This window comes from Momordica charantia, assembly GCF_013281855.1.
Source record: "Momordica charantia cultivar OHB3-1 chromosome 8 unlocalized genomic scaffold, Mcharantia_2.0 BLBB01000008.1, whole genome shotgun sequence".
NCBI classification, from domain to species: domain Eukaryota; kingdom Viridiplantae; phylum Streptophyta; class Magnoliopsida; order Cucurbitales; family Cucurbitaceae; genus Momordica; species Momordica charantia.
The window spans coordinates 3200683-3226679 of record NW_028275166.1 but is presented as its reverse complement, the minus strand read 5'-3'; the positions used below and the strand labels follow the sequence as shown (position 1 = coordinate 3226679).

Sequence of the window (25997 nt, the reverse complement as noted above, 5' to 3'; positions counted from 1 at the left end):
GATCTTCGGAGGACATGGCTGCAAACCTGTAATATTATATCCTGCATATACATCAACAAATAAATTGAATCAAATTTAGAATTCGGACGTAATTAAGCTGAATAGGTTATAGTATATTTAATGAAAAAAATAGTGGAGGTTATGCATGTACTCAATATATTCGACGTTGAGTCTGGCATTGGGGAGGCGGGAGATGGCGGTAAAGGCCTCTTTGGACATGAGAAAGGAAGAGGGGCATGGCGATTTGGGGCAGAGGTTGACCACCTGAACTTCGATGATGTCGGCCTTGCACGGGCGGTTTCGCCCGCTCAAGCATCGTAATCTATACCGTCGACCGCAGGCAGCGCCATTGTCCCACAGCCCTTCGTTCACCGCCACGAAGAGGTTGCCGGGCGGGAACTGGGCAACGCTGTTCCCATTACAAAGGGTGGCTGCAGGCAGGCATGCAAATCAACGCCATTGTTAGTAGCTACAACCACAAGTAAAGATATATTTTTTCAATGTATAATTTACTTACGAAGATATGGGGGACCGTAGGCTGTGGCAGTGCCAACATCTGCAAGAGCCATGGAAATGTGTTTGAAGAAGAAGAAGAAGAAGAAGAAGTGTTGAACTGCCATTAGTTTTTTTTTGTGTTTTATGTGTATGAAGTTATGGGGAAAGTTATTTATATAGTTGGGTTTTGGGTTGCTTTCTCTAATTCAACTCTCTTATCAATCTATTTATAGTAGGATTTTGAACATGGAGGAGACTGGGAGAGGTGCTTTTTGAATATCATATATGTGGATGTGGATTTTGGGAAAGTAAGTGGTACACTAATCATTTGTGGAGTGAAATTTTTGGTGGGATTGGACAAAGTTTGATTATCTGTGGTCAAATGGATAATATAGAAATTTAATTGTAGATTCAACGGTGATCCACGTGGATAAAATTTGGATGCATTGTGTGTGTGGGTAGGTATCTTCTTACTTATCACTATTAAAAAATTGACACAACTATTTATTATAGTTTTCTCTCTTTCTTTATGTATTTATCTCTCTTTGTTGTCATTTTTCTGATCGTTGGATACCTATTTACAGGTAAGTACTTAAGTTTTATCCCCCGTATGTTAGTTAGTTTATTTTCTACCACTCTGTTATATAAAATAAATTCATTCAAAGTTTAACAATAAAAAAACAATCATGTCTTCAAACTTACTCCGGATGAATTAGACAACTCGTATGTAGCATATTATAATAGAGATAATCTGCTATATTATTTATAAATAATTTGTCAAATTATTATTATTTTTTTATTTTTATTTTTTTTAGTATATAGGCTGGGGTGGGAGATCGAAACCACATCCTCTTAGTTAGAGATATATGTCAATTAAGTTATGCTCGCTTGGCTATGTACATTTACTCTGCTATTAACGCGCATAAAATTAATTATTGAAACACGTGATGAGAATGGTTCCAAAATGGAGGGTGAAATGTTAGGTAGAGAGCCAAAAACACATTTGTTGATGTTTGGGTGTATCAAGTCATATCCCAAATGGGCTTCTATTTTGTTCAAGCCCAACATATGACTATTCTCATAAGTGTTTGAAACCTCCCATTCCTTCTTGCTTCAAGTGTGCCGTGAGATTGAGGTTGAGGAGGCAGAATCTTCTTCTCCAAAGAAAAATACAGCAGCTTCTCGTTCTCTCTTTGATTGCAGCAGAAATCGTGAAAATCAGAGGGCTTCGAGTTTTGTCTTCTACCATGTCTGCAAAGTTTTTGTCTCTCATCTTCTTTCGTGGGTATTTTTCTACTTAAGAGTTTAGATTGGTTATTTTCCTCCTTCTGGATATTGAAGCTAGCAGAGGTACTACAACACACTCGTCGAACCACTATAAATTTTGGTGTCATCTTTCTCTTTTCCTCTTTACTTGTTTTTTATTTGGATGTTGATTAATTTTGTTCGATAAAGAAGTATTTTTCCGCAACAACATTTTCACTATCTAATATATAATCGAGAGGCAGTATTTGGATTTGTACTCCAACGAATAAATACCTGTATATTACACTGATGTGGTGGTAAGTCCAACACACTTTCATGCATAGTTGAGAATGGTAGAAAACAGAGTGGTAAAATGTTGCGTCCATAACCCTCCTCTTGTTTGTAGCATGACCAAGTGGTCTGACTCTTCAATTTGGTCGGGTTTGGTTGGTGCTCTAGCTTTGGTTGAGGCTGTTTTGATTTAGTCGAGTGCTCCAACTTGGGTTGAGAGGCTTTCTCCGCCTTGAATCTAGTAAAATTATTTTAACTTTTGCACCTTACAAAAATGAGATCATTTTGTGAATTGTGGATTTTTTTTTCCTTTTGAGAAAACTAGTTAACTTTAAATAGGGATAGAGATTTGAGAGCCTCACAACTCAAAAGAAAGCCATAACCAATCCGTCTCATTCCACCAAACATTTTATGCAATGATCAAACAATGTAATAGGAAATTCTTCAAGGCCTTATAAATATCCAAATGAATAAGGTAAAAGTGGAGGAAACGACCAAAATGACCTTTGCAAGAAAATAAAAAATAAATAAAGAACCTAAAAAACAATAAAAATGAAACCTTTCTTTCATAAATTCTGGATTTAATGACTCCCAATGGAAGAAAAACTGTACTCAAAATTACTTTTTCGAAATGGTGAAACAAGTTAAGTTTAACCCAAATTTTATGGGAGACAAATTCTTATAAAGCTGCTTTTAATAAATAGATGGAAATAAGAATACAATTTCAAGTATTAAATTTATATATGTTTTCTGATTGATTTAAGGTGAATTCGAAGTGATTTTTAGAAAGATAAAAATATTTTTAAATTTTTTTTAATACAACATGTGAGGTAGAATATCGAACTCACAACCTGTTCGTTGGTGATATATGTCAATTACCACTATGCTTGTTTTGACATATTTTTAAAATTTTAATAATGTTGGGTTAGGTAATTAAAAGTAATTTTGAAAGTTATGAAAAACTAAAAAATGCTTTTAAGGAAAGCGTTTAATTAGCAATCTTCCCAATAATGCTTCATAGAAAAGAATTTTCTCACGGTATGTGAGGTAGACTTCAAACTTTTAGTCGAGAATATATATTTTAATTAATTGACTGAATAATTAAAAAATATATATATTTTTTGAAAGAAATTCAAAATATGTCTATAATGAGTCAAAATCACCTCTACCAATCTCAACAACTGTAAATCAGGCATTATAATATTATATTATATTGTTAATTGTGCTTTAAGATTAATCAAAGGATACAATAAAAAATGGTAAATATGAGCAAAAAGCCAAAGACGTCACCTTTTTGAAATTTAAAACTTTATTTCTTAAAATTAAATAGAAACGGACTGAGGTTCTTCGGAGGGCGAGGCAGCCAGAAAACCTAACTCCTTCGAACCAACCGGAGGCCATGCTGCGGAACAAAAAATTACCCTATTATTCCTCCACTATAATATTTCCTGCGCTGCATTTGGCCGCAGTTTTGTATTTGGGTTGGGTTGGTGAAAGAGAGTGATTCATCTTCCTCTCTTCTCTCTCCCCATTTTAGGTTTTTTCAATTTTCCATCTCTCCCCTCCAATTCGAATATACCCCCTTTTCTCTACTCTCGTTTCTAACCAATTATTCTCTTCACAGCACAATTCCCTTTCAACTTCATGCGCCTCTGCATCAGTTCCTCGAATTTTCCGCTTTGAAAATGAGTATTCTGACTTGATTTTTGTTTTTTCTTCTGAGTTTTTTATAAGGGGGTGGGGTTAATTTGTCTGTAAGGAGGTTGCTTGCTCGGTTTTGATTTATGGGTAGGAAGGGAATTCGAGTTTTCGATGATAGAAAGGATGGGTTCTTCTCAGTTTCTGCTTTGGGATCTCAATGTCGTCTCCAGGATGAGGCTTTTCTACCCGGTGGCTTATTTGCAAGCGTGGGGCAGATGGGAGTGGGCTTCGGAATTTCTCCAGATTCTTCCAATCCCCGCAACAATGGCGGCAGTAAACTTCCTTACACCGATTTGTATGTGAAGTACTTATCTTGGGTGGAGGGTTTTCGGATTCCTGGGGCTGCTGAAGAGGGAGGGGTTGTGAAGAAGAAGAAGGTTGGCCTTAGATTGAAAGTTAAAGTTGCGAATCCTTCACTGAGAAGGCTGATGAGTGGTGCTGTTGCTGGGGCAGTGTCAAGGACTTGCGTGGCGCCATTGGAGACCATAAGGACACATCTAATGGTGGGGAGTAGTGGAAATTCTACCTCAGAAGTGTTCCATAATATTATGAAAACTGATGGGTGGAAGGGGCTGTTTAGGGGAAATTTTGTTAACATCATTCGAGTTGCACCTAGCAAGGCCATTGAGGTATTGTAATCTCTGATTTCGCTTTTCTGATTTTCTTGTGCTTAGTAGTTGGTGGGGGAGGGGGTGTTCGAAACTCAATTCTTTAGCCTAATCTGTTGTGTTCTTTTGCTTATGCCTTATCTCTTGTTTTTGCTGTGCCCTTTGGTTAAGGAGTTTGGTAAGAGTATATGGTTGAATAGAAGACTCATTTACTTGGAACTGGCATTTCTGCTTTCCTCTCTGTTCTTACAACTTGATTGTATCACTAATATGTGTTGTTTTGGTGCTTGTGTCATATTACATGTGGCTCTTCTGGTTATCGAATCACCTTGTTTCAAAATCCATATTGTTTGACTTCAGAATTATTGCATCGTTCACTAGCTTTTTTGCCTCATATTGTGAGCCATTACAATCATATTTCATTAGAAAGTAACTTCTGTTTCATGCTGTTTCAAACAGTAATTTAAACTTCATTTGGGATAACAAATTGTCGGAGCTGCATCTAAGGTACTCGTTAATCATCTTGAATGCTTGGTTTTGAAACTTTCTTCACCACTCCATGTGCAGCTCTTTGTGTATGACACAGTCAACAAGAATTTGTCACCTAAGCCTGGTGAGTCTCCAAAACTTCCTATTTCTGCCTCATTTGTTGCCGGGGCCTGTGCCGGAGTTAGCTCAACGATATGCACTTATCCTCTCGAGTTACTCAAGACCCGGTTGACGATTCAGGTACTTGCTAAACTAAACTATACAAGCCATTGTGTATCCTTTTGCTTGAGAGAAAATGCTATATGGAGATTTATGAATGTTGCAGAGAGACGTGTACAATGGTCTATTTGATGCATTCTTAAAAATACTTAGAGAAGAGGGGCCTGCCGAACTCTACAGAGGCCTTGCCCCTAGTTTGATCGGAGTAATTCCGTACTCTGCAACCAATTATTTTGCATACGACACGTTACGAAAGGCGTACCGGAAAATTTTTAAGCAAGAGAGAATTGGAAACATTGAGACCCTTTTAATTGGCTCGGCAGCTGGTGCCTTCTCAAGTAGCGTTACGTTCCCGCTGGAGGTTGCTCGCAAGCAAATGCAGGTGGGAGCTCTCAGCGGAAGACAGGTTTATAAGAATGTCATCCATGCACTTGTAAGCATATTCGAGCAAGAAGGCATTCCGGGCTTGTTCAGAGGGCTCGGTCCCAGCTGTATGAAGCTGGTACCTGCTGCCGGGATTTCATTCATGTGTTACGAGGCCTGCAAGAGGATCCTTGTCGAAAACAATGATGAAGAGTAGCGATTCCTTCCTTGCAATGGCATGTTAGAGAAAAGAGAGGAATCACAGTTTTGTTTTCTGTTATTGGTCTTTAACTAGACTTCTGGTGTTTTGCTATGATATACAGTTCAAGGATCCTTTATGCAAGGCTAGAGCTGAATTTCTTTATGAACTATATATTTGGATAGTCCCTTAAATGACACTGTTCCCATTGTTAGAAGTCAATGGATAAGCTTTTTTTGATGACTGTGGTTGTTGAGCATGTCAACTTTACAAATCTATTGAAAGAAAAGCACTTTTTTGACCAGAATCTACTAACAGGGTCGGTTCCAGTTCAACGAAAAACAAGAACTTGATGGTTGAACATGTCAACTTTACACAGTTTCTTCTATATTAGTCACTGTCGTGAAGTTTGTTGGATGCTGAAGCCGACAATTATGAAACGGAGGACTTGGGACTTTTTAAATGACGCATAATGTTTTATTTGTCTTTTACATACAGATTGAAGTGTCCATTATGAAGGGAAAAGCAAGGTGTTGTAGGTGATAACACAGCTAAATGACTAATGAATTGCGGCAGAACATTCTGAACAAGTTGATCTCAAGACCTTCGAAACAAGAATAATTGACAAATCATTATTCCTTTCGATCATCTTAGATGGTCGTGTTACAAACTGTTTAATTTCCAAATTCAGAGGAAAGAACAATGGTTATGGGTAAACCAACTCAGGCTTTTATTAATTCCTCTAGAAAACTTCAATTTCGTCCGAGAATTGTTTGAAATATTTATTTATTTTAGTCTACAAACTTTTAAAAATTTACTATTTTAGTACCCGAGCTATAAATATCTACTTTAGCCCCTAAAACATACAAAAAAGACCAACTTTCTAGATCAATGCCATCGTTTTGCTAATGCATGTAGCATCTCAGCATGCTAATAAACATACTTGAAACTATATTATCCATTCATCAAATAGATATCAAAGTAAAAACCATAATGATTGCTTATTTAAAGTTAAAGAATTAAATAAACATTTCTAAAGTCTATGAGAATGTAGGCCTAAAATTGAATGAAATTACTAGTTCAAGAAGTAAAATAAACATTATGACAGTTCAAGACCAGAACCAGTGAGTACCTAATTGCTAATTTTACAATGGAAAAGAAAATGAGTTAGAACCTTTTGCAGAGAAAAAAAAAAGAGAAGTTAGAAACAAGAGAAAAAAAAAGTTTAACAGCAAGGGAAAATATATATAATGGAAGGAAGATAAATTACCAAACTTGGCAGTAACTTATCATATTTGTTCAGAGTTGAACACCCTTCTGTAACAAACAAGTCCCCCTCTCTGTTTTCTTCTTTTTTCTCACTCCCCACTTCTCCTGCTTGCCGTTGTGTTCTTCAATATCTACAAATTCCAACCAAAACGGTACGTATTTTAACAAGTTCAATATTCCATCATATGGGCCACGGGCAACCAACACATTTGGCCCATTCGTGACAAAGCCCATTCATATGAAACCTATCATTCTTCCAACTTTAGAATGATTGAGACCCAAAATTTAGTTTAAAAGAGTATGTAATTATTGAATAAATAAATGATATAGTAGTAATAATTTAATGAAACCTACTTGTCTAAGCATTTGATTCTCATTCTGTAAAGTGGAGAGTCTTTCTTCAAGTTCCGAGTTCTTCTTCTCCAAATCCTTCACCCTTATCTCTAAGTCATTCAAATACGCCTTTTTTCTCTCTCTCGCTTGCTGTGCCGATACTCGATTTCTCAGCAATCTATTCAGACAAAAATGCTCGTCAAATGGCTTCAACGATCAAAAAATTTGCCAAAACCACGCGCCTTTTCCCTACCTCTTCAGTCTCTTGCTTTCTTTGTCAGCCGGACTTCTCCCTCTCTTCCTTTGACCCTCCCGGGACACCTGAACCCGGTCCGGACCCGCAACCGAACCGGTGTCCCTCCCGGAGGCCGATGTTCCCGCCGATTCACCGCCTATCTCCGGCACTCTCCGGATCTCCTCATCGCTCTCCATACCTAGGTTTCTTACTCAATTCAGAAAGAAATCCAATGCCCAATTTCACGCAGATTTCAAATAATTGACTAGCGATTATGTAAAAGAAAAAAAAATTCATAATAAAGCCCTAATCACTAATCAGTCCAACAGAGAACAGAGATGATCAGATTTCAGAAGACTGGAACAAAGAATCTCTTCAATTTCTGGTAAAATAAGCAGATATTTGAAGTGACAGAAGACGAACATTTACCTTCTTTGACTTCGAGGTGAAGAGCGGAGCTGGACGATCTTTCACTGCTCGAAGGTAAAGAACTAGCGGCAGCCGAACTCGTCGCCTGCTCCTGCATTTCTTCGTCAACAAAAGCTTTGAGAAACCAGAGATGCAGCTCGATAAATTCCTTTTTTATTTTTGTTTCTCCAGATATTTTCTAGAAGAGAGAGAGAGGTTGATGGAGGGAGAGAGAAAGAGCGGGACATGAATGCTTCGGTCTGAAAATTAACAGAGAAAGCGAGGACAGAGGGATTCACGCCGTTAAAATTTGTTTGATCCGACGGCTTGAAAGATGGGAACGTGGACGCGTCTGGGCCATGAGAAGATGGGTAAATCAAAGGTGATATTGAAGGGATCGTGTAGGTTTGTAGGCCGTTGGATGGGATCTTGGATCAGACGGGCAGGATTGAGAGTAGAGTTGGGAGTTGGGACCACTACTCCAACTCCATCTGCTGGCATCGGCAGAAGGATCTCGTACTCTTCAGAAAAAGCGTCTCGTCCGGCGTTACGGAATTGACGTCGGCCGTCGGTTTGAGAACCCAGTTTTCGTTTCGCACGTGATCCGCACGTGCTGTTCCTAATGAGTAACACTTGGTTGAGCTCTAAGGTATTTTAAACTTTGTCTTTTTTGTTTCGGACAATATATCATCGTCGACATATCTTGGCCAAATTTATCAGTGAAGGTAGTTCAATTTTATTAATATAGCTCAATTGGTTGGCCAACTTCCCTTTCCAGAAGATTAGAAGTTTTCATGACAAAAGAAGAGAGGTATCAAAATGAAACTTACCTATCACCGTATATCTCATATCTAAAATCTCATGATCATACTAGTGATCTTTAAATAAATTCTGTATGTCAATGTTTATATAACAGAAACGTCAACGCTTATAAATATAAAGATAGACTTCATACGTAAGTACGAGAATTTGATTGCTTGAGAATTTAATTTAGATTCTCCTGTTTACTATGGATTTGAACTATTTACTTTCTTGGTACACGTCTTAGTGCACTTTCTCGAATTCAATTCTCTCCCTCGCTCTCTTTTGCAATCTACATCAGTAGAATTCATCTCCTCCCTTCTTCTACTTGGAAAAATTCTTTTTGATACAATTTCAACTTATACAATAATGTTTTGCTATCAATTTAATATTTTAGAGAAATTATAAGCAAATTACTAATGAAAACTCAAATTCTTCTTAAAGCGGGTAACCTTCGTTTCTTAATAACCGTTATAGTTTTTCTTTCATTTTTAAGAAATGTTTCTAAAATTGCATAAACATTTTGGAAACAATAAAATAATTTTTTGTTTTTGTTTATGTTTCTTGTTTTTCCAAAACATAAATAAGAGCATCATTTCATCGTTTTCGACTTATAAAAATCATAATAAATATAAGATAAAAAATTCGAATATTTAATTTAAAAAACTAATTTTCATATAAAATTTTCACTTTTTTTAATTTACAATGGTAAAGAACCAGTAACAATAAATAGTTGTCAAACATATTTTTTATTTTTTTAAATAAAAAAATTAAAGAATAAAAAACAAGAAATAATTAATCAATATAATTATTATTTTATTTATTGAAAAAAGAGAAAATAAGAAACGGGAAAGAAGGAGAAAGTTAGTTAATAGGCTACTGAATTCTGACAAACTAAATGACCTTTTAGTAGTTAGCATTTAGAATCCCTCTTAATATTAGTGAATTAAACATTTCAACGGGTTAAAATATTAATTTCTCTAATTAGTAATGCATTTATTAGACGATCAAAAAACAAATATTTTATATTTTAAGTGTTTTAATTATATATGTTCTTATCGAAAATTTCCGTTCAAGAACAATAAATCTTCAAGATCACTCAAGAAGGAATCTTGTAAAAAAGGAGTTAGCACTCCGAAAGTTTTGTCATTAAATCTACGCTTCACGAGATTCATATCCATCTCTTTCTAGATAAATTATGGATGGCGTGTATTAAGATGAATTCTCACCTTAATCTATGTTTAGTAGAAAATTAAAAACATGGATCTGATTTTAGAAACTTGCTAAAACCGTGTTTGACATTGTATCGAGAAGACCAGAATCAATGAAAAGTAGTAAAGGTTATGAAAAAGAAGCATTATTTTGTTTTGTCTTGCTTTTTTTGACATGGAGAAGCATTAATTTGTTGCATCTCAAAATTCGTATTAATAATTATATTCTTTTTCCTTTTCTTTTAAAAGCATATTTTATTTATTATTAACAATATTACGCAAAATATTAAACTTAAGATAAATTATTTTAGGTCTAGTGGATCCTTATTAAAATAATATGCTATTGCAGATATTTCAAATAATCATTGATTTATTCCATTCATTTGTTTTTTTCTGCCCACAAATTTACCTTCTATTTCGTTTGCCTCTCTGAAGTCCTAACAAGAAAATGGTAAGAATTTTGTATGTTGGGAAAGTCAGCACTTAAGAGTGAAGATAGTAAAGACTCTGATATTCAAATCAGTAGGTCGATCTATATTCGAGAGATAATATAACTTCACATATATTTGAAAATGAGGCAAGATGGTCTTAATTTACAGGTGGAACTTTCGATAATTAGACCTCCACCAAGTTTCCAAACGACTCTCCAATAGTCTGAGAATGACGGCATGTGGTCATAGATTATGTTAGAGGTTTGTGCATGCAAAAGTTAACATAGGTCAGCTGATATTTCAAACGACCAAGATATGAGTTGTTGGTCGGCTTGACTGATATCTCATGCGGTCGAAGCATGAGATTATAGTCAGCTCGATATGAAACATGAGTCAAAGTCTTTATGAAGGTCCGACCTACAACTTCTTTCATGTGTAAGTCATAGACTTATCACGTGGTTGGTGAAAAATCACCAACAACATATCCAATAATAGAAAATGACTTCTTTATTGTGATCAAACCTAAAATTTAAGTTGATGGACTAAGATACCTAAAAAAACTTTCAATTTAACATAATTTAGCGGAAAAATACTCCACTAAAAAACAGTGATGCTGCATCAGTGCTATACTATTCAGAATAGTCTATTCTTACTATAATTCAACCACACCACTATTTGATTAATTATTTTATTCAATAAAATCTGACTTTTAACTATTAATAATGATATGAATAAATATAAATAATAATGGTATACAAAGTTTCCATATTTCATGCATTATTTGGAAAATTTCACCTCCTTTTAAATTTGAACCTAAGTCACGTGTCAATACTTTTATTTATTTATTTTTTTAGAGAACAATACATTTTAATACAGTGGATTGATCTTGGTCAAATAAGTTTATTAAAGTTACTTCTTTTTTGTTAAATATTCTTATAAAAAGAGAGACTTTTATTGGAAAATACATTGCAAGAGAAAATGCAACTCATTATAAATATTTTTCACACGTTTTTCCTTTTGAAATGCTATTTAAAACATGATAATATAAAAAATGAAAAATAAAAAACTTGATAAGAAAAATCGAATTATTTGCCACAGTGACTTTGAGATCGATAATAAAATATAGGTTAAAAAACACTGTTAGTCCTTGTACTTTTGCTAACGTAACAATTTAGTCCTTAACTTTAATTTATAATGATTTAGTCACCGTAAATTGGTAACCATTTAGTTCTTGAACTTTAATATCTAACAATTTAGTCTTTGTATTTTAAAGTTGGTAACAATTTAATCCTTATCTGAAATTTTTTTGTTAAGTTTCTTGTATGTATAGATTGATAAACTAAAAAGAGACCAAATATGTTTATGAATTAGAAAGATTAAATTGTTATATGATAAAATTTGACACTTAATTTTAATAAAACTTTTTACAATATGTACTAAATTGTTACAAATTTTAAATACTGGGACTAAATCGTTACAAGTTAAAGTTTAAGGACTAAATTATTACTTTAGGAAAAGTATAAGAACTAAATCCATACAAATTGAAGTTTCAGGATTAAATTGTTATTTTAGTGAAAATATGGACACCAAATGTTTTTTTTAACCTGAAATATAAATAAAATTACTGCGGTGATTTTGAAACCAAACTAATTGTAAATTAGGTTATATACGAGCGTTTCCGTAATAAAGCTACTGAAACTTTGGGCCTCGGCCCATTGTAAAGAGCTGCCTTATGGTCCATAATGAGGTCCAGCCCATTCATGATTCTCTCTCCGCTGTTTTCAGTTCGGCCCTTTGAAACTTGAAAGTAGCAGTTGACATTGACGACGTTTCCAAATTTCAGCAACGTTCGGCTTTGGTTCGATCCTTCAAATCTCTGATTGGACCGCAATTACCAGTTCTTCTTTCTTCCATCTCTCTCGGCTGACCTTTTTCTCTTTCCTCAAGTCGTCAACAATGGCACCCCCCACGCCATCGTCGACATCAACAACATCCAGGGGTTGGGTCAGAAATCTTTCATCAATCGCATCTCGCATCTTCTTCTTCCTTATCATACTTCAGATCCCTCTCTTCAGGTGTGTTTTCATCTTCTTCCCCATTTCTTTTCTACTCTGAAAGTCCATATTACTTAGTTACTCGGATAGTAGTATTGATTAGCACTGATTCTCTTTAGTTATGTCTACTTTAAGTTGCGATTAGCGTTAAAGTTTTGAAGATTATATGAGAGTCATGGCTTATTGTTACTGTCACTCTGCTGCTTTCTCTTCAGTTATATTGTTCATACTTTGGCTTCTGTGTCTTCATCTTTCTGTTTTGTCTATATGTTCGAATATCCGATTGTGAGAAAGTTGAATTTTCCATAGTTGCAGAGTTGGTCGTCATTTGTCGTGATGTCACAGTAGGAAATTGGGGTTTAAATCACTTCCTCTCCGTAGGAATAGTTTATGTGTTGTGTGTCGTGCATAAAAACTAATACGCAAGGATACATCCGAAGGGAGTGTTAAAGAATGGGATGAGAAGATTAAATAGCTAAGTCTTTGCAATTTCTTTTCTAATCGAACCACCGTGTATGCATTCTATTTGCTTGGTTGCATTATTGTGTATTCGGTTTAATGGTTCTCGTTTTTTCAAGCGCTTACACTTCTTGTGCTATTCCTGGTAAAAGAATAATGAATATGATTAGAATCAATATGTGGTATTTGCCTTACGTTTGAGATGTTACCATTTTCCTTCCGTCCATGACATTTGATTTTTGAACTCCTCATTCGCATCACTTTCATCGCCATGTCCTCTACTTCCATGAATTGAGGATATGGAAAGGGAAACTGCCTACATAAGCTCGAAAGACATTTGTAATGTGTGTTTGCTGACATGCTTATATAATCTAGAAATAAAGCTTGCCAAATAAATAGGAAACAGATGGCTGTGAAGGTGCTACTTCTATTTCTATTTGCTTCCTCGGTTATTGGCTCAAGTATTACTTCCAATATTCTATTCAACACACGTTCATGATCTGAAGTTATGACTCTTGGCTACTAAAAGTTAAAAAATGGTTATTCTTGTGTTTTTTGTCCAATAATATTTTACTCTTTGGGTGGATATGCTCATTACATAATTAGAAATCTCTCTTCTCTTTCAGGATCCCATGCAGATCTGGCATGTGTACTACTCCTTTGCACGTGACTTCATCCCAGTTGATTGCAAGTGAAGTCTTTCCTGCACCTGTTGTTAAGGCACTTCTCTATCCTGGAGCAATCGTGAATGGACTTGTTATGAACTTGACAGTTCCTAGCTGGAGTAACTTGTTAGACATATATAACTTGACCAATGTGAAGGAAGCCTCTGCTGTGACTGATCTTCAACGTTTAGAGGTTTTTTCTCTTGACCCCCTTGTTATTTGTAGAATTAGATCTATTATATGGTTCTATCTTGGATTCAAGCCCTTATTCTTGTCAGAGAAATTACGATATTTTAAAATTTATCAACATGGTTAGCTTCCAAACAAGCTTCCCGGAGTTTCCTTTGGAAACCATTTGGGAATTTGATAGAACTCCTTTATTTGTTCACATATAGAGGCACATAGCTTAGGGAGAATTTGAGAGCTCTCTATCTTGAACACCAAGATTTTACCCAAAAAGTGCCCATTTCATCGTAATCTATATTCTAAATGCTCTCTGACTGCATACCCTTCATGTCAGTCCAACTAACTTGGTCCCGCTACTTACATTCATGCTAAATGCTAAGCTGATCCCCCTTAATCCTTTATGATGACATACTTTTACTATTGAGGGCTATCACTACCCACACCCCCCAAATAGCGGATGAGGTGGAAATGAGAAAATTGTGCTGCAAAGGAGAGTAAGGTTTCCATGTTGCAACCATTGTAGTTACATCTTCCCATGCTTCCATGACTCCGGGGTCTGATTGTAACTGGCTTCATGCTCAATACTATATTAGAAGAGAGGTTTGCTGGAATTGAAAGCACTGGAAAAGTATGTCCAACACCCTTCCTGGGTGAATAACAACCATGTTTGGAAGTAACAAACGATATGCCACCAAGCTAATACACTCATTGGCCTAATACGGATCAAGAAACAAGGAGCCAACTTAGGATTTGAACGCTTAATCAGAGATCCCTGCAGATATGGTTTTAACTCAAGATACACTTGGTCATTGACTGAAAATTGGTCTTCTCGTTGCTATCCAAATTGCAGTCGTACATTGCTGCGCTTACCGTAAATACTCCTTTAAGGCCCCGACCATAACATCTCTATCTTTTAACTGCTGATCAACTGTATCCACTGGCTATGAATCCCAAACTGATAGACATAGAACTTGTTCATTGACTCAAACGAAGAGGTACATGGCTAAGGGATAAGCTGAGAGTTCCCTGCCCCTCTTGAACACAAACTAAGATGATGGGAACGGCAACATGGAAGCACCAGCCATACAATTTGTTTATACCCGAAGAAGAATGAAAGGGAAGGGAGTTAGTTATACTTTTGAGGGTGCATGCACTAGAGTGAGCGCCATTTTTGTAATAGGTGGTCAGGGCAATAGGTTGTGAGGGAGGGTAATTTCTAAGGGGTAGAATCTCATCTGGAAATTCAGTCTTGTATTTTGGCCTTAGGGAGTTCATTCTTAAGGAGAGAGAGTTCTTGGCCTCTCAAAGAGATAAGGTTGCTTACTGTTTTGGGGTAATTAATTAAGTGTATTCCAGATAGGCTATCTGATGCCTATCATAAGACTTCACCCAAAAAGTGACTTTCTATCGTAATCTATCTCCTAAATACTTTTTGACCTATGCTTCCGTCCAATCTAACTAACTAGTTACCTTCGGTCTGCCCCTTAAATTCACATTAAATGCTAAGCCATTCCCCCCCTACTCTCTATATACTAACTTTTGGGGTCTGTCAGAATCCTTTTTACATGAGTCTATTGCAATTGCAAGTTAATCTATTTTGTATCATAGCTTAATCTTTTATCTGAATATTTTGATACCATTGACATGGGTACTTGAAAAAAACTGGAAGTTAATTTATTTTGCATCCTATTCTTCTTAAAATATTATGATAGAAACCAAATGGCTGAAATATAGTGAGAAAGATAAAAGGATAGGGCAACAATAATCTCCCAGTAATAAGAGGTACTTGGACCCTCCCTCTTAAGATCACTCAAGCCTAAACCACACCAAATATGACCTACCTTCATCCCTTCCCCTCACTCTATTTATAACAAATTCCTACTAATCAATTTCTTAACTAGTTACTAACTTACCTTTACTATTTTATTAATAATTCTAATCACCCCAAACGCATTCTATCATATTCCATCGGATTAAGGATTTTCTTTGCATGGTGTACATACATGTTGGTATGTTATGTTGCATCAATCTAGCTCACACAACCAAATAGCTATCCATTACTGTCTTAGATTTTTTAAAAGAAATTTTTTAGACCAATGGGCCAATGATTTCAAATGAATAAAGGTATTCCACTTCTGCTCTTGAAAAAATCCCTTTCAAACCTTTTTTTTGTTATTTTTCTTCAGATAGGGCTCTGTACTTCTTGGAGTTGACTTGTAAATTAATAGATGTACCTCCAGTATTTTCAGTTGCTATTGTCTTAGGTACTAAAACAAATGCCTTGGCCTTCTACCCAGGTTCTTGCTGGAAGCTATTTCTCAGTGGCTGGCGCCTTTGTGGGTCTTTTGAAGCCCGGGAGGATGAGCATGTTCGGAACGCTATTGGTAATTTGGGGTCTTGTTAAGGAAGGAATCCTTGGAAAACCAGTGAACACAGATCCTACAAAATCTGTTTATGTTTATCCTACAATGATTCTTGCCGTGATCTGTGCTTTCTCTTCGGTTAAGTATGATGTGAAGAAGGTAGTTAGGAGTGCCCCTGCTCGACCCATTGCAAAGCCTCTTCAAAGCTCATCAAAATCTAAGCTTAAGTGAGTCCAAATGTAATTTCCTTCTACTGGTTCTGTTTGGTTCTTACTCCTGAAGAGCTCAGACATCACTTATGAATGCTAGTCTTATTTTCTGGATTGATTAGTTGTCTTGAAATAGAAATACAACATTCTTTCTTAGAGATTCTTTTCAGAACTTTCCGGACTTTGAATTGGTAGAATGGCATCTATTTGGTTCATAATTATATGATTTAGAAAGACGATGGGTCCCTTTGATGATCACTTCTGGTTCCTTGCTTCTCCAGGACATCGAAACTAATTAAAAGAAGTCCTTTGACAGTTTTAAGACTCAAATCATGAGTTATTAAGAGGCAAGCTTAGGGGCAAGATTTGTATGATTTGAAGTTGTAACGTTGAGTCGATATTTGGTATTTAAGTAGGTATAACGAAAATTCCTGTGGTGTTAGATCCTTAAGCACGTGGAACGGTTGACAAAAGTTGTTGTCAGATTATAAATATTCTAATACAGCTTACAAAAAATTAGGGTTATGATACTCATATCTCATAGTATATTAACTAACTTTCTCAAATGGTTAACTCAATTGATGATCTGAATAAGACGTAACCCAAAATAAAGCGAAAGGAAAAAACATTTATAGAGCAAAAAGCAAAGAACTTCAGAAAAAGCATAAAATGAAGGAAAAACGACCAGAAACTGGGGAAGGATGAAATTAATAAGTGGGATGTTGCTTTATTAGGTGCGTCCAAGAATCCTCAGAAGATCAAAGATTTAGAAGTAATGAGTGATATAATGGAGACAAAATTTAGGAAAAAATTTAACACAATTTGAAAAGATGATTACAATACTTTTGAAATTGTTTCTAGGGATTTAATCGGTTAATCTAGTTTGTAGTGAGCTCCCCGTGTGACGTTTGAAAATTTATTTAATAACTTCTCGATACCAAAGGTTCAGGCGGTTGTCCCGTGAGACACGGATATTAAAAAAAAAAATATTCAATAACATAACAAAGTGATGTGTTTTTAAGGAAAAGTTTAATTTTAAATTTAAACTTTCAATTACATCCATTTAAACTGGTTGCAATTTAAACTAGCCTATTGATATAATTAATACCCTCTCAATTCATTAAGTTGTTTGTTTGTTTGTTTTTTTTTAAGATTCCTGACCAATTTAAGTATTATTATAATTGAATGTGGCTATGTGTATATTTGTTTTCTTTTTGTTTGGTTTTTTTTTTTTTTTTTTTTTTTTTTTTGTAATTCTGTTGCATGCATTTATTTTGCTGGATTTTTTTTCCTTAGAATTGGATTTGTATATTTTGTTGCTAAGTTTGAACATTTTTTGTTTACTTGATTTTGTAACTAAGTTCGAATATTTTTGTGATTGAATTTACTATTTCTAATTTGATTTGATTTCGGTGTTTGGTTAGTTGAAGTTTATGATTTGTTAGTTGGTTGATTGACAATTTTTAAATTTAGCTCCGAAAAGATATAAATTACAACATTAATTCAAGTTTAGGCTTTAGATTTATGAAACTAAAAGTTTAAGATTAAAATTATCTCATCCACTTGGTAAATTTTGAACTTTTCAAGTATATTGATGTTTATTTTATTTAACTTTATAGTTCTATAAAAACTTTATATTATATATTTTTAAACCTGAGATATGAAGTATTATTTATTTTTAAAAATAAATTTTTTTTTCTCATTCAATACAACAGTGGATGTGAGGATTTAAAGTCATCATTTTTGGTGGCTTGAAAATTTGAACTAGATTTAAAGTAATAATAATGGACTATAGTGCACCTCAAAAAAAAAAAAAAATGGTGAACATTGTTATCAAACTATGTCACTTTTTCAATCAATCAATGTTGTTTTATCAATGACCAATTTGCCAACTTGGGGCAATAGCTCAAAGTAAAAATATCTGCAACATTTTCTATAGAACTAAACTTTCCCACATTTGTAAGACTAAATATAAATTTCAAATTATTATTTTTTATTTAGTCTTTAATTATCATTTAAAATTTTCAATTTGTAAGTTTCACCAATCAGCTGGCCTCTAGTATCAGTGTACTTTTCTTCTACCATCCTTTTTCCCAGCTTGCTTTCTTTATAATTTTCTTCTTTCCCCAAGTTGCTCCATGGCTAGCTTGTCGATCTTCTCGTGCCTCTAAATAATGGAGGTGGCCGATAATGGTCACGAAGCAAGTGAGAAGAATGAACTATATTGGACCTATTGTACTTTTACTTAATTTGTTATGTACAATTAGTTCAATTTGTTACGTACAAATTGAGGGGAAGGCGTCAATAATGCTAGAAGAGTATTTTGTTTTTATCAAGGCTGTCCAGAGGCTGTCTTTCTCCACAAGAAATCTCTAGAGCCATTTTGTTAGTAAGACTGTATTTGAGAGCCCTATGTTGCCAATCTCTAAACCTCCACTCTCCTTGGATAGCGTTATGATATCCCATCGGACAAGGTGGGAGCAATCGGTCATCCCTGTGCCCTCCCATAGAAAAGTTCTCATTAACTTCTCAATGCTTTTATAAATTTTGGCAGAAGCTTTAAAACTGAAAGATAGTAAGTTGAGACTGCTAAGAACCGTATTGGAGGAGAGTTAGTCGACCTCCTTTAATTTTGATATATATGAGAACTTCCAGCTATCCAACTTCCTGTGAACTCTTTCAATTACTTCCCCTTATTCAGGATGGCCCATGAAGATGAGTTGGGGGAGTATCACTTCGAACATAGCCGTCGGAACGAAACCAATTTTGTCCAACTCCATAATATTTGAAAAATTTTCTCGAGACGACTGACCTAAAACGATCCAGTGATACATCCCACTACGAATAATTTTGATTTCCACATTATCTTCTTCTGATATAGTGCTCTGGTTTGTGGTGGTGCCATCGCGGAGCTCCATTTTGAAGCTTCGCGCGCACTGAATAAGTTAAAATTAAAAGTGAAACGAATGAAGCATCAATAATCATGGATGAACACAATTCCACGCAGATAAATTGGATATACAAAGAGCTCAACTTCAATTAGCTCCCAACTGAGTGAGCTACAAATTTTGGTTGGACTGTTGGCTTCTTGTTTCGCCTTTGCAACACATGCTTTGATGGGTGGATTTTTATAATGGTGGATTTTATAATTGTTTATAATTATTTTTAGAATTTAAGTATAAAAAGGTGTAATAAATATATTAATTATTTAGAAAAATGGAATCAGGGATGGGGTCGGGACATAAATTTCCTATTTTTGGAGTTCGACCCTACGAAGATTTTTGTCATCTACTAATGTAATGCAGTGACATAAAAATACAGGTTTAAAGAGATATAAATAAACTTTTAAAAGATAAATTTTAGAGAAATAAATAAAAAGATTTAGAAAAAAAACAGTGAAATAAAAGTTGAGGATACAAAAGAAAAAACTTTAGAAGAAAAAAAGTTAAAGTCGGGGAGGAAAAAATATATTAAAGAAAGAAAAGAAATTATAAAAAAATAAAAAAATTATAATGGAAAGATAAAAATAAGATTTAAAATATAATTATTAGATAAAATAAATAAATACAAATCTAAATAAAAATTAAGAAAAAAGATGGGAAACCAAACAAGCCACGTGGGTGAGAGAAAGATCAAGTAAAAAAACAAAAAATAAAATAAAATCACGTGAATGTAAGGGCTCCACTGACCGTGGACATCTGGCCAAGAGGGATTTTGTAGTTTTCTTTTTGTTATCAAATCAGTCGTTCGGTTTTCATTGATATTAGGTGAGTCCGACTGACCGACGACGACGTTGGTTCGATTGGTTTTTATCGATCGGATCGGTGGATCGGTTTTTCAATTATAGTTGATTGCCCTTAATAAATGATGTGTTTGGGAAGGGCCGAGTAAAAAAGAAATTGGCCTCATGAATTATATATAAAAAATTTTTAAGTCTGTATTTTATTTATTTTGAATTAAATGTATTCAGAAATGACGAAGAAAGAAAGAGGGTTTCTAAAATAATGAGATAATTGGCAGATGTGCAAGGACAATAATCTTACAAATAAGGTGAAGTAAAAGTGGTAGATTTTGATGAATATTTCGACTGAGTGGTAGCAATGTGACAAGGAAAGACAGTACTGAAGTTAAAAGCATCCAAGAGGAGGGTCCATATGGTGTTTGCATATTTGCAATGGAGAAACCAATGATCTAAAGTTTCACTTGTCGAATCGCATAGAACACACCAGTTGTGACTAATGCAAGAAGATGTCAAACGACATTGGAGAGCTTTTCTTAGCTTGTGTGTTGAGCGCCCGGTGTAATATGCACCAAATACAAAATTTGTATTTTTTAGGGAAGAGGATGTCCCAAAGGTCTTTGAAGAAACTTAGATAAAGGAATTTTTTGGCTATTTTTGCTCGGGAAATTTTATTCTATTTTTATTTATTAACTGTTTCTTCATTTTTTCCTATTGAGTTGAAAAAAATTTTCCAACTCGAAACGTACTTTTTGCGCAGTTAATTTTATTCTATTTTTATTTGTTCACTTTACTTTTTTTTTATTTGGTCTTAAAATCAAGAGAAAAATAATCAGAGTTGGAAAAAATTGAAAGATAATTAAGATATAAATCGTAAAGGAGAGGTAGAGATACAAATATAAATATAAGGAAAAATAAAGAATCATAATTGGATAATAGGTGATTTGGGGGAAAATGGACGTATATAAATTTAGGTAATCCGTAGGAATATCACAGTACACTAAGAATCAGACGTCTGGAAAATTGGAAATAGAAGGAAAAACATAATTAATCAAATATAATTATGACTTATTTTAAGTTTTTAGTCTGTGTTGGTGAAAAGCAACCCAAAGTAATTTATGAAATTTTAATTTAGATAGAAATGGTTAACTTTATGAATTGGGTAGGAATGTAGTGGATAAATTAAAACATTTAAAAGTTCAAATTCCATTTTAGTTCAACTCCCAAATTTGACATTTAATAGGTAATGCTATTTTGAGTAGGTGTATTAACGTGATTATGTATTGGAGTCAAACAAGTACTTGGGCGACTAGCAACTACATATGTTAGATAGCAAAGTATTAAATAGAAGAACTAAATATTTACAATGGATTGATGGCGGAAGGAAGGTTAAGACATAAGGATAAAGAAGAGAGAGCATACCGAAGATGATGCCTTATTAAATGTTTAAATTGACGACAGTTTCACGCGGCTTAACACACATGATAAAGATAAGATTAGGAGGATAATAGAGATATTGAGTTGAGTTTAGAGTTTAGAATCCATAAATGCATACTCCAGCGACAAAGCCATTCAAACAAGTGCAGCCGGCGTCATAATTGCAGAATACAAAGGCATTGCAAAAAGTTCCCGCACATCCATTGACAACTGGGCCCTTCATCAATTTTCTCATCCCCATGCTATTTTCATTACCAACAACATATAAATACTTTGGTGCATCATCAGACACCAGCTCAATCATTGTGTTTTCAGCAGTCTGTGCTAAAACTATAGTAAACATGATTGCCATGATCATCACCACTGCACCTACTTTCTTTCCCTCGATGCCCATATTCTTCTTTCTTCTTCTTGTTCTTGCTTTCTCACCCTAATTGCACCCCTCCGTACGTCCACGTGAAAAACGTTATAGAAAATTAGAAATTATTATCCAGAAAAGTTTTTACCTTGTTATCGAATTGTGCCCTGTGTCTCAAGATTTGATTGCTTCGACCCAGTGGTCGAAATATTCATAAAAACTCTACCACTTTTACTTCACCTTTATATGTATTATGTAAGATTAATATTGCCCATTATATCATTATTCTAGACACCCTTTTTCTGTCTTTGTCGTTTCTGAACAAAATTTAATTAAAAATAAATAAAATACAGACTTCAAAATCTTTTATATATAATTTATGAGGGCAAGTTCTTTTTTATATACAAACACATCATTTAGGGCAGCATCGGTTGGTCGGAGTCGGTTTTCCAAAATAAAAAACTGACTACTCGGTCTATCCGCTCACCTAAATATCAAGAAAATTGATTGACCAACAGATTTGTTAATGAAAAGAAAATTACAAAATCCTCCTTGTCCAGACGTTGAATCAAATTCAATTTTCAAATCCATCGTCACTTGAATACATATTCATAAACAGTGAACACATCCAATGCAATTTCTTGAGATGACGACCAAAAAACCATGGCAAACATATCTTATCTTCTCTTTATGATAGCCACCCACATCACTTGTCTATTTCTCTGCTCTTAATTAAATGTATGATACCCACCACCGGCCATTAGCTTCATGATCATGGCATGCGCGGCTAAAATTTTCTCCAATCTTGTCTCCAATTAGGTCTTTTGGTTACTTTGGGATGAAATAAAAAACAGGACAATATCATATCATCGTGGAGGTCCGTATTTATTGAGTTATGTTTTTGCCTCTATACGTAGGTATGCGCACTGTCTCCATACTAGTACACACGTAAAGGGATCTTTACCTGGTTGGAATTGTGCGTCCCATGTAGACTTGTTTATTGAATATTGTTCGATCAATGTGCCATTGTTCTCCTCACTCGATAAATTAATGGACCTCGCCACCACCATTACCTCTTTGAATCTGAGCTCTTTCCCAAGAGTAACAAAAGCAGCAAAGGGTGTTTTAACCAAAACCCTCGCCCCCAATAATTTTGATGATTTGGCCATAAAAATTACTACCTCATTTCTTACCTATCTTAAAGGGTGTTTTCTTCTTGTAACTTTATACAAATAATCAGGAGTGATATGAAATTATGGAAAAACCAAAACCCATTAGAGTGATAAATTGACTTCAAATCGTAAATTAAAGTCTGGCAAAACGCAAAAGAATTTACATGTAATTATTATATATGATTCTGCAGAATTATCAAATCACATTATTTCAACGTTCCAATAATTTTCCTCCAAATTTTAGCACAGACTTTCTTGAATTATGTCAGTCGGAGTATACAAACAAAATTTCATCCCAAATTTATGATATACTAAATATATTTGCAACTGATGTACTAAATATAAGGTATATCAATTTTTTAAATTCTAGTTTATAATTGTAATTTGTTAGTTGATATACTAATATTATAAATGATATTGATTACTATATTACTATTATTTATTCTATATTAATATTAATTAGATAATAAATATAAGGGGTATAAACTGTTTAAATTTACAAAGTATATCGGATTTTTATTTTTTTATTTTATTTTTTTCGACGTGCGTGATCACATAAACCTTTTATACAACAACTTTATATTTCAAAATCTTTTTACACCCTTCTTTCTAATTTTTATGCCTCTAACATGGAGGTGGGCAATAATGGCGCAAAGCAAATGAGAAGAATGAACCAGAAGAAGAAGAAAATGGCAGTATTGATCAGGTTGTAATATTAGCAGTGTGGATCTAGAGCTGGTGGCATCCATGGATGAAATTTGTTTTTGAAAATTACTTTTTCTTTCTTTCTTAAATTTACATAGAATTTCAAAATTATGGATCGTTTTAGGTCAGTCGTCTCGAGAAAATTCTTCAAATATTATGGAGTTGGACAAAATTGGCAACGTTCCGGCAGCTCTGTTCGAAATGAAACCAGAAGCTTATATTCCCCAATTCATCTTCATCGGCCATCCTGATCCTACTGTCGAGCATTTTGTAAGTGGAAATAATGATAAGATCATGAAAGGCTGCTTTGTCGGAAAGTTTTCTTCCGTTGCGAAAGTGGAGTTGAATGAGATTATAGGACGAGTCATAGGTTGGGAGCAAACAGCTCGTGATTGTTATTTGTTCATAGGTCGGAGAAAATTGGACACAGTCCAGTTTGTGAAGTTTCTAGTCATGGATGGTTGTTTCGTGGTCATGTATATGCTGGTTTCTGTGTTCCCGGAGTTTCAGGACATCGACACGTCATCGTTCTTTTGGAGATTCAACGATGCAGTATTCAGAGATCTGTTACTGTTTCAAAACCAACTTCCTTTCTTTCTTCTCCGGTCTCTATACGACCTGTGCGTCTCCAATAATCAAACTATACTTGGAAACACCTCTTTCATTCAACTTACTCATCAATTTTTTATTGACCGTGAAGGGATCGGTTATCTTGGAAAGGATTTTAGGGTAGAGGAAGACAAATTAGAAGTGAAGCATCTTATTCATTTTCTAAGTTGTTATATGAACTTTCCTCATCAAGACGATTCTTCAAAATCATTGGACGGCACCCCACTCATGGTTTCTGTTTGGCCACCCACTGCCACTGAGCTTTACGATTACGGCATTTCTTTCGAGAAGAAATCACATTATTCTCAAAAGATGTTTGATGAACGTACCGGCATTCTCAGAGTGCCTCACATCATAATAAATGAGACTTTCGAAAGCACGATGAGAAACATCATAGCTTACGAGTATACAATTCGCAAGAGTCCAGGCGTAAGCAACTTCTTGATGTTCATGCGTTTCTTGTTGAACTCCGACAACGATGTAAATTTGCTCATAAAGGAGGGGATTATCCACAACCATTTGGAAAGCGCAAAGGAAGTTACTAAGTTGTTCCAGGACCTTTGTAAGAACGTTGTGGCCGAAAGAAATTTGTACAACTATGAATGTCAGAAAATGAGAAAATACTGCAAGCACCGCCGCCATCGATGGATGGCTTCGTTGAAACACGACTATTTTAACACGCCGTGGGCTTTGATCTCCTTCATTGCTGCCGTCGTCCTGCTTTTACTCACTCTCATGCGAGCGGTGGTAGCTGTACTCTCCATGCCTAAGCCTAAGTGAACCAAGTTAGCCTACTTATACTATAAATTCTCTTTAGTTACTTATCTTAGGATTATTAACACAAATTCTTAATCCCATTATAGTTTAGGAGCAACGCTTCCACCCAAAGTTTATATTTGATCGTTTACATCTGTGAGGGGAAAATTGAGTTCTTATTTTTAATGTTATGAAAAAATTAGAAATTAAAATTTTTACTTGGTGTGATTTTTTGGTTGTTGTTTGGAGTTGTGATATGTGTAGTTTATGTTACTTTTCTTTTATTCTAGATGTTATATCTTATTTCTCATTTATTTTTATAGGTGAAAAAATGTTCTGTCTGATCAGAAGGCAATTTAGAGGGTTTCCAAATAAAAGAATAAAGGAGAGGCACTGTGAACTTGCAGCGGTGTGTTTAGAGGATGCTGCAACTAAAGACACTTTTTCTAAGGGATAAAATCTCTTCCTTTATTTTCATCTTATTTATGTTTTGATTAGTGCTTTGTAATCTCTGTTTAATTTCTGAAACTATATATGAACTTTTGGGTTTTATGTATTTTTGATTGACTAAAGTTTTATTTCCGTTGTAAGTTAACATTATGCGAATTTAATACTTATTATTTCTTGGTCATTAATCGCATGATTTTATATTAAATTTGAAATTGAAACATCGAAGTTGAATATCCAACCGTGTGTTTAGCAAAGACGAAGATATTTACAAATTCTATAGGTTATTGGAAACTTTGAGTACATGCTTACGCATACAAATATGCATGTTTCTGTTTGATAATGAATGGTTTGGTTTTCTCTTCAAAAAAGAAGGAAAAAGAAAAGAAAAAAGAAAAAAGATGAGATAGATTTTCATAATTATTTTATCAGTTATTTTCTGTTTATTCCTTGAGTAGAAGCAAGGAATTTTTCCCATCAAAATTCACATTAAATGCTAAGCCATTCCCCCCTTACTCTCTATATACTAACTTTTGGGGT

The 25997-nt window shown here is 34.6% G+C and overlaps 5 protein-coding genes across 5 annotated transcripts; 3 read left to right on the top strand and 2 right to left on the bottom strand.

Moving 5' to 3' along the window:
- On the bottom strand, window positions 1–858 carry LOC111004811 (EG45-like domain containing protein). The gene is made up of 3 exons (XM_022276012.2): window positions 518–858; window positions 152–431; window positions 1–41 (listed from the first exon to the last, which is right to left on the bottom strand). The coding sequence occupies exons 1-3, from the start codon at window positions 618–620 to the stop codon at window positions 35–37; spliced, it is 390 nt and encodes a 129-aa protein (XP_022131704.1). The 5' UTR covers window positions 621–858; the 3' UTR covers window positions 1–34.
- A 2510-nt stretch (window positions 859–3368) lies between these two features.
- Window positions 3369–5853, top strand: SHS1 (Mitochondrial substrate carrier family protein). Its single transcript, XM_022276009.2, has 3 exons — window positions 3369–4361; window positions 4908–5069; window positions 5155–5853. The coding sequence occupies exons 1-3, from the start codon at window positions 3816–3818 to the stop codon at window positions 5626–5628; spliced, it is 1182 nt and encodes a 393-aa protein (XP_022131701.1). The 5' UTR covers window positions 3369–3815; the 3' UTR covers window positions 5629–5853.
- Window positions 5854–6651: 798 nt separating this feature from the next.
- LOC111004810 (transcription factor HY5) lies at window positions 6652–8116 on the bottom strand. The gene is made up of 4 exons (XM_022276010.2): window positions 7877–8116; window positions 7466–7646; window positions 7234–7390; window positions 6652–7010 (listed from the first exon to the last, which is right to left on the bottom strand). Exons 1-4 carry the CDS (start codon window positions 7971–7973, stop codon window positions 6969–6971), a joined length of 477 nt encoding a protein of 158 aa, XP_022131702.1. The 5' UTR covers window positions 7974–8116; the 3' UTR covers window positions 6652–6968.
- A 4026-nt stretch (window positions 8117–12142) lies between these two features.
- LOC111004557 (tail fiber) lies at window positions 12143–16390 on the top strand. Its single transcript, XM_022275599.2, has 3 exons — window positions 12143–12373; window positions 13438–13669; window positions 15960–16390. The coding sequence occupies exons 1-3, from the start codon at window positions 12255–12257 to the stop codon at window positions 16254–16256; spliced, it is 648 nt and encodes a 215-aa protein (XP_022131291.1). The 5' UTR covers window positions 12143–12254; the 3' UTR covers window positions 16257–16390.
- A 7169-nt stretch (window positions 16391–23559) lies between these two features.
- On the top strand, window positions 23560–25630 carry LOC111004765 (UPF0481 protein At3g47200-like). The gene is made up of 2 exons (XM_022275944.2): window positions 23560–25039; window positions 25334–25630. Exon 1 carries the CDS (start codon window positions 23802–23804, stop codon window positions 25032–25034), a length of 1233 nt encoding a protein of 410 aa, XP_022131636.1. The 5' UTR covers window positions 23560–23801; the 3' UTR covers window positions 25035–25039; window positions 25334–25630.
- The last annotated feature ends 367 nt before the right edge of the window (window positions 25631–25997 follow it).

Bases quoted from the DNA above. Each gene is read 5' to 3' on its own strand.
- LOC111004811 (XM_022276012.2), bottom strand. From the start codon at position 620: ATGGCAGTTCAACACTTCTTCTTCTTCTTCTTCTTCTTCAAACACATT. The intron at 432-517 runs GTAAGTAAATTA...GCCTGCCTGCAG, and splicing joins CTACGGTCCCCCATATCTTC to CCACCCTTTGTAATGGGAAC.
- SHS1 (XM_022276009.2), top strand. From the start codon at position 3,816: ATGGGTAGGAAGGGAATTCGAGTTTTCGATGATAGAAAGGATGGGTTC. The intron at 4,362-4,907 runs GTATTGTAATCT...CTCCATGTGCAG, and splicing joins CACCTAGCAAGGCCATTGAG to CTCTTTGTGTATGACACAGT. The intron at 5,070-5,154 runs GTACTTGCTAAA...TGAATGTTGCAG, and splicing joins AGACCCGGTTGACGATTCAG to AGAGACGTGTACAATGGTCT.
- LOC111004810 (XM_022276010.2), bottom strand. From the start codon at position 7,973: ATGCAGGAGCAGGCGACGAGTTCGGCTGCCGCTAGTTCTTTACCTTCG. The intron at 7,647-7,876 runs GTAAATGTTCGT...TAAGAAACCTAG, and splicing joins TCACCTCGAAGTCAAAGAAG to GTATGGAGAGCGATGAGGAG. The intron at 7,391-7,465 runs GTAGGGAAAAGG...TTGTCTGAATAG, and splicing joins GAAAGCAAGAGACTGAAGAG to ATTGCTGAGAAATCGAGTAT.
- LOC111004557 (XM_022275599.2), top strand. From the start codon at position 12,255: ATGGCACCCCCCACGCCATCGTCGACATCAACAACATCCAGGGGTTGG. The intron at 12,374-13,437 runs GTGTGTTTTCAT...CTTCTCTTTCAG, and splicing joins CTTCAGATCCCTCTCTTCAG to GATCCCATGCAGATCTGGCA. The intron at 13,670-15,959 runs GTTTTTTCTCTT...CCTTCTACCCAG, and splicing joins CTGATCTTCAACGTTTAGAG to GTTCTTGCTGGAAGCTATTT.
- LOC111004765 (XM_022275944.2), top strand. From the start codon at position 23,802: ATGGAGTTGGACAAAATTGGCAACGTTCCGGCAGCTCTGTTCGAAATG.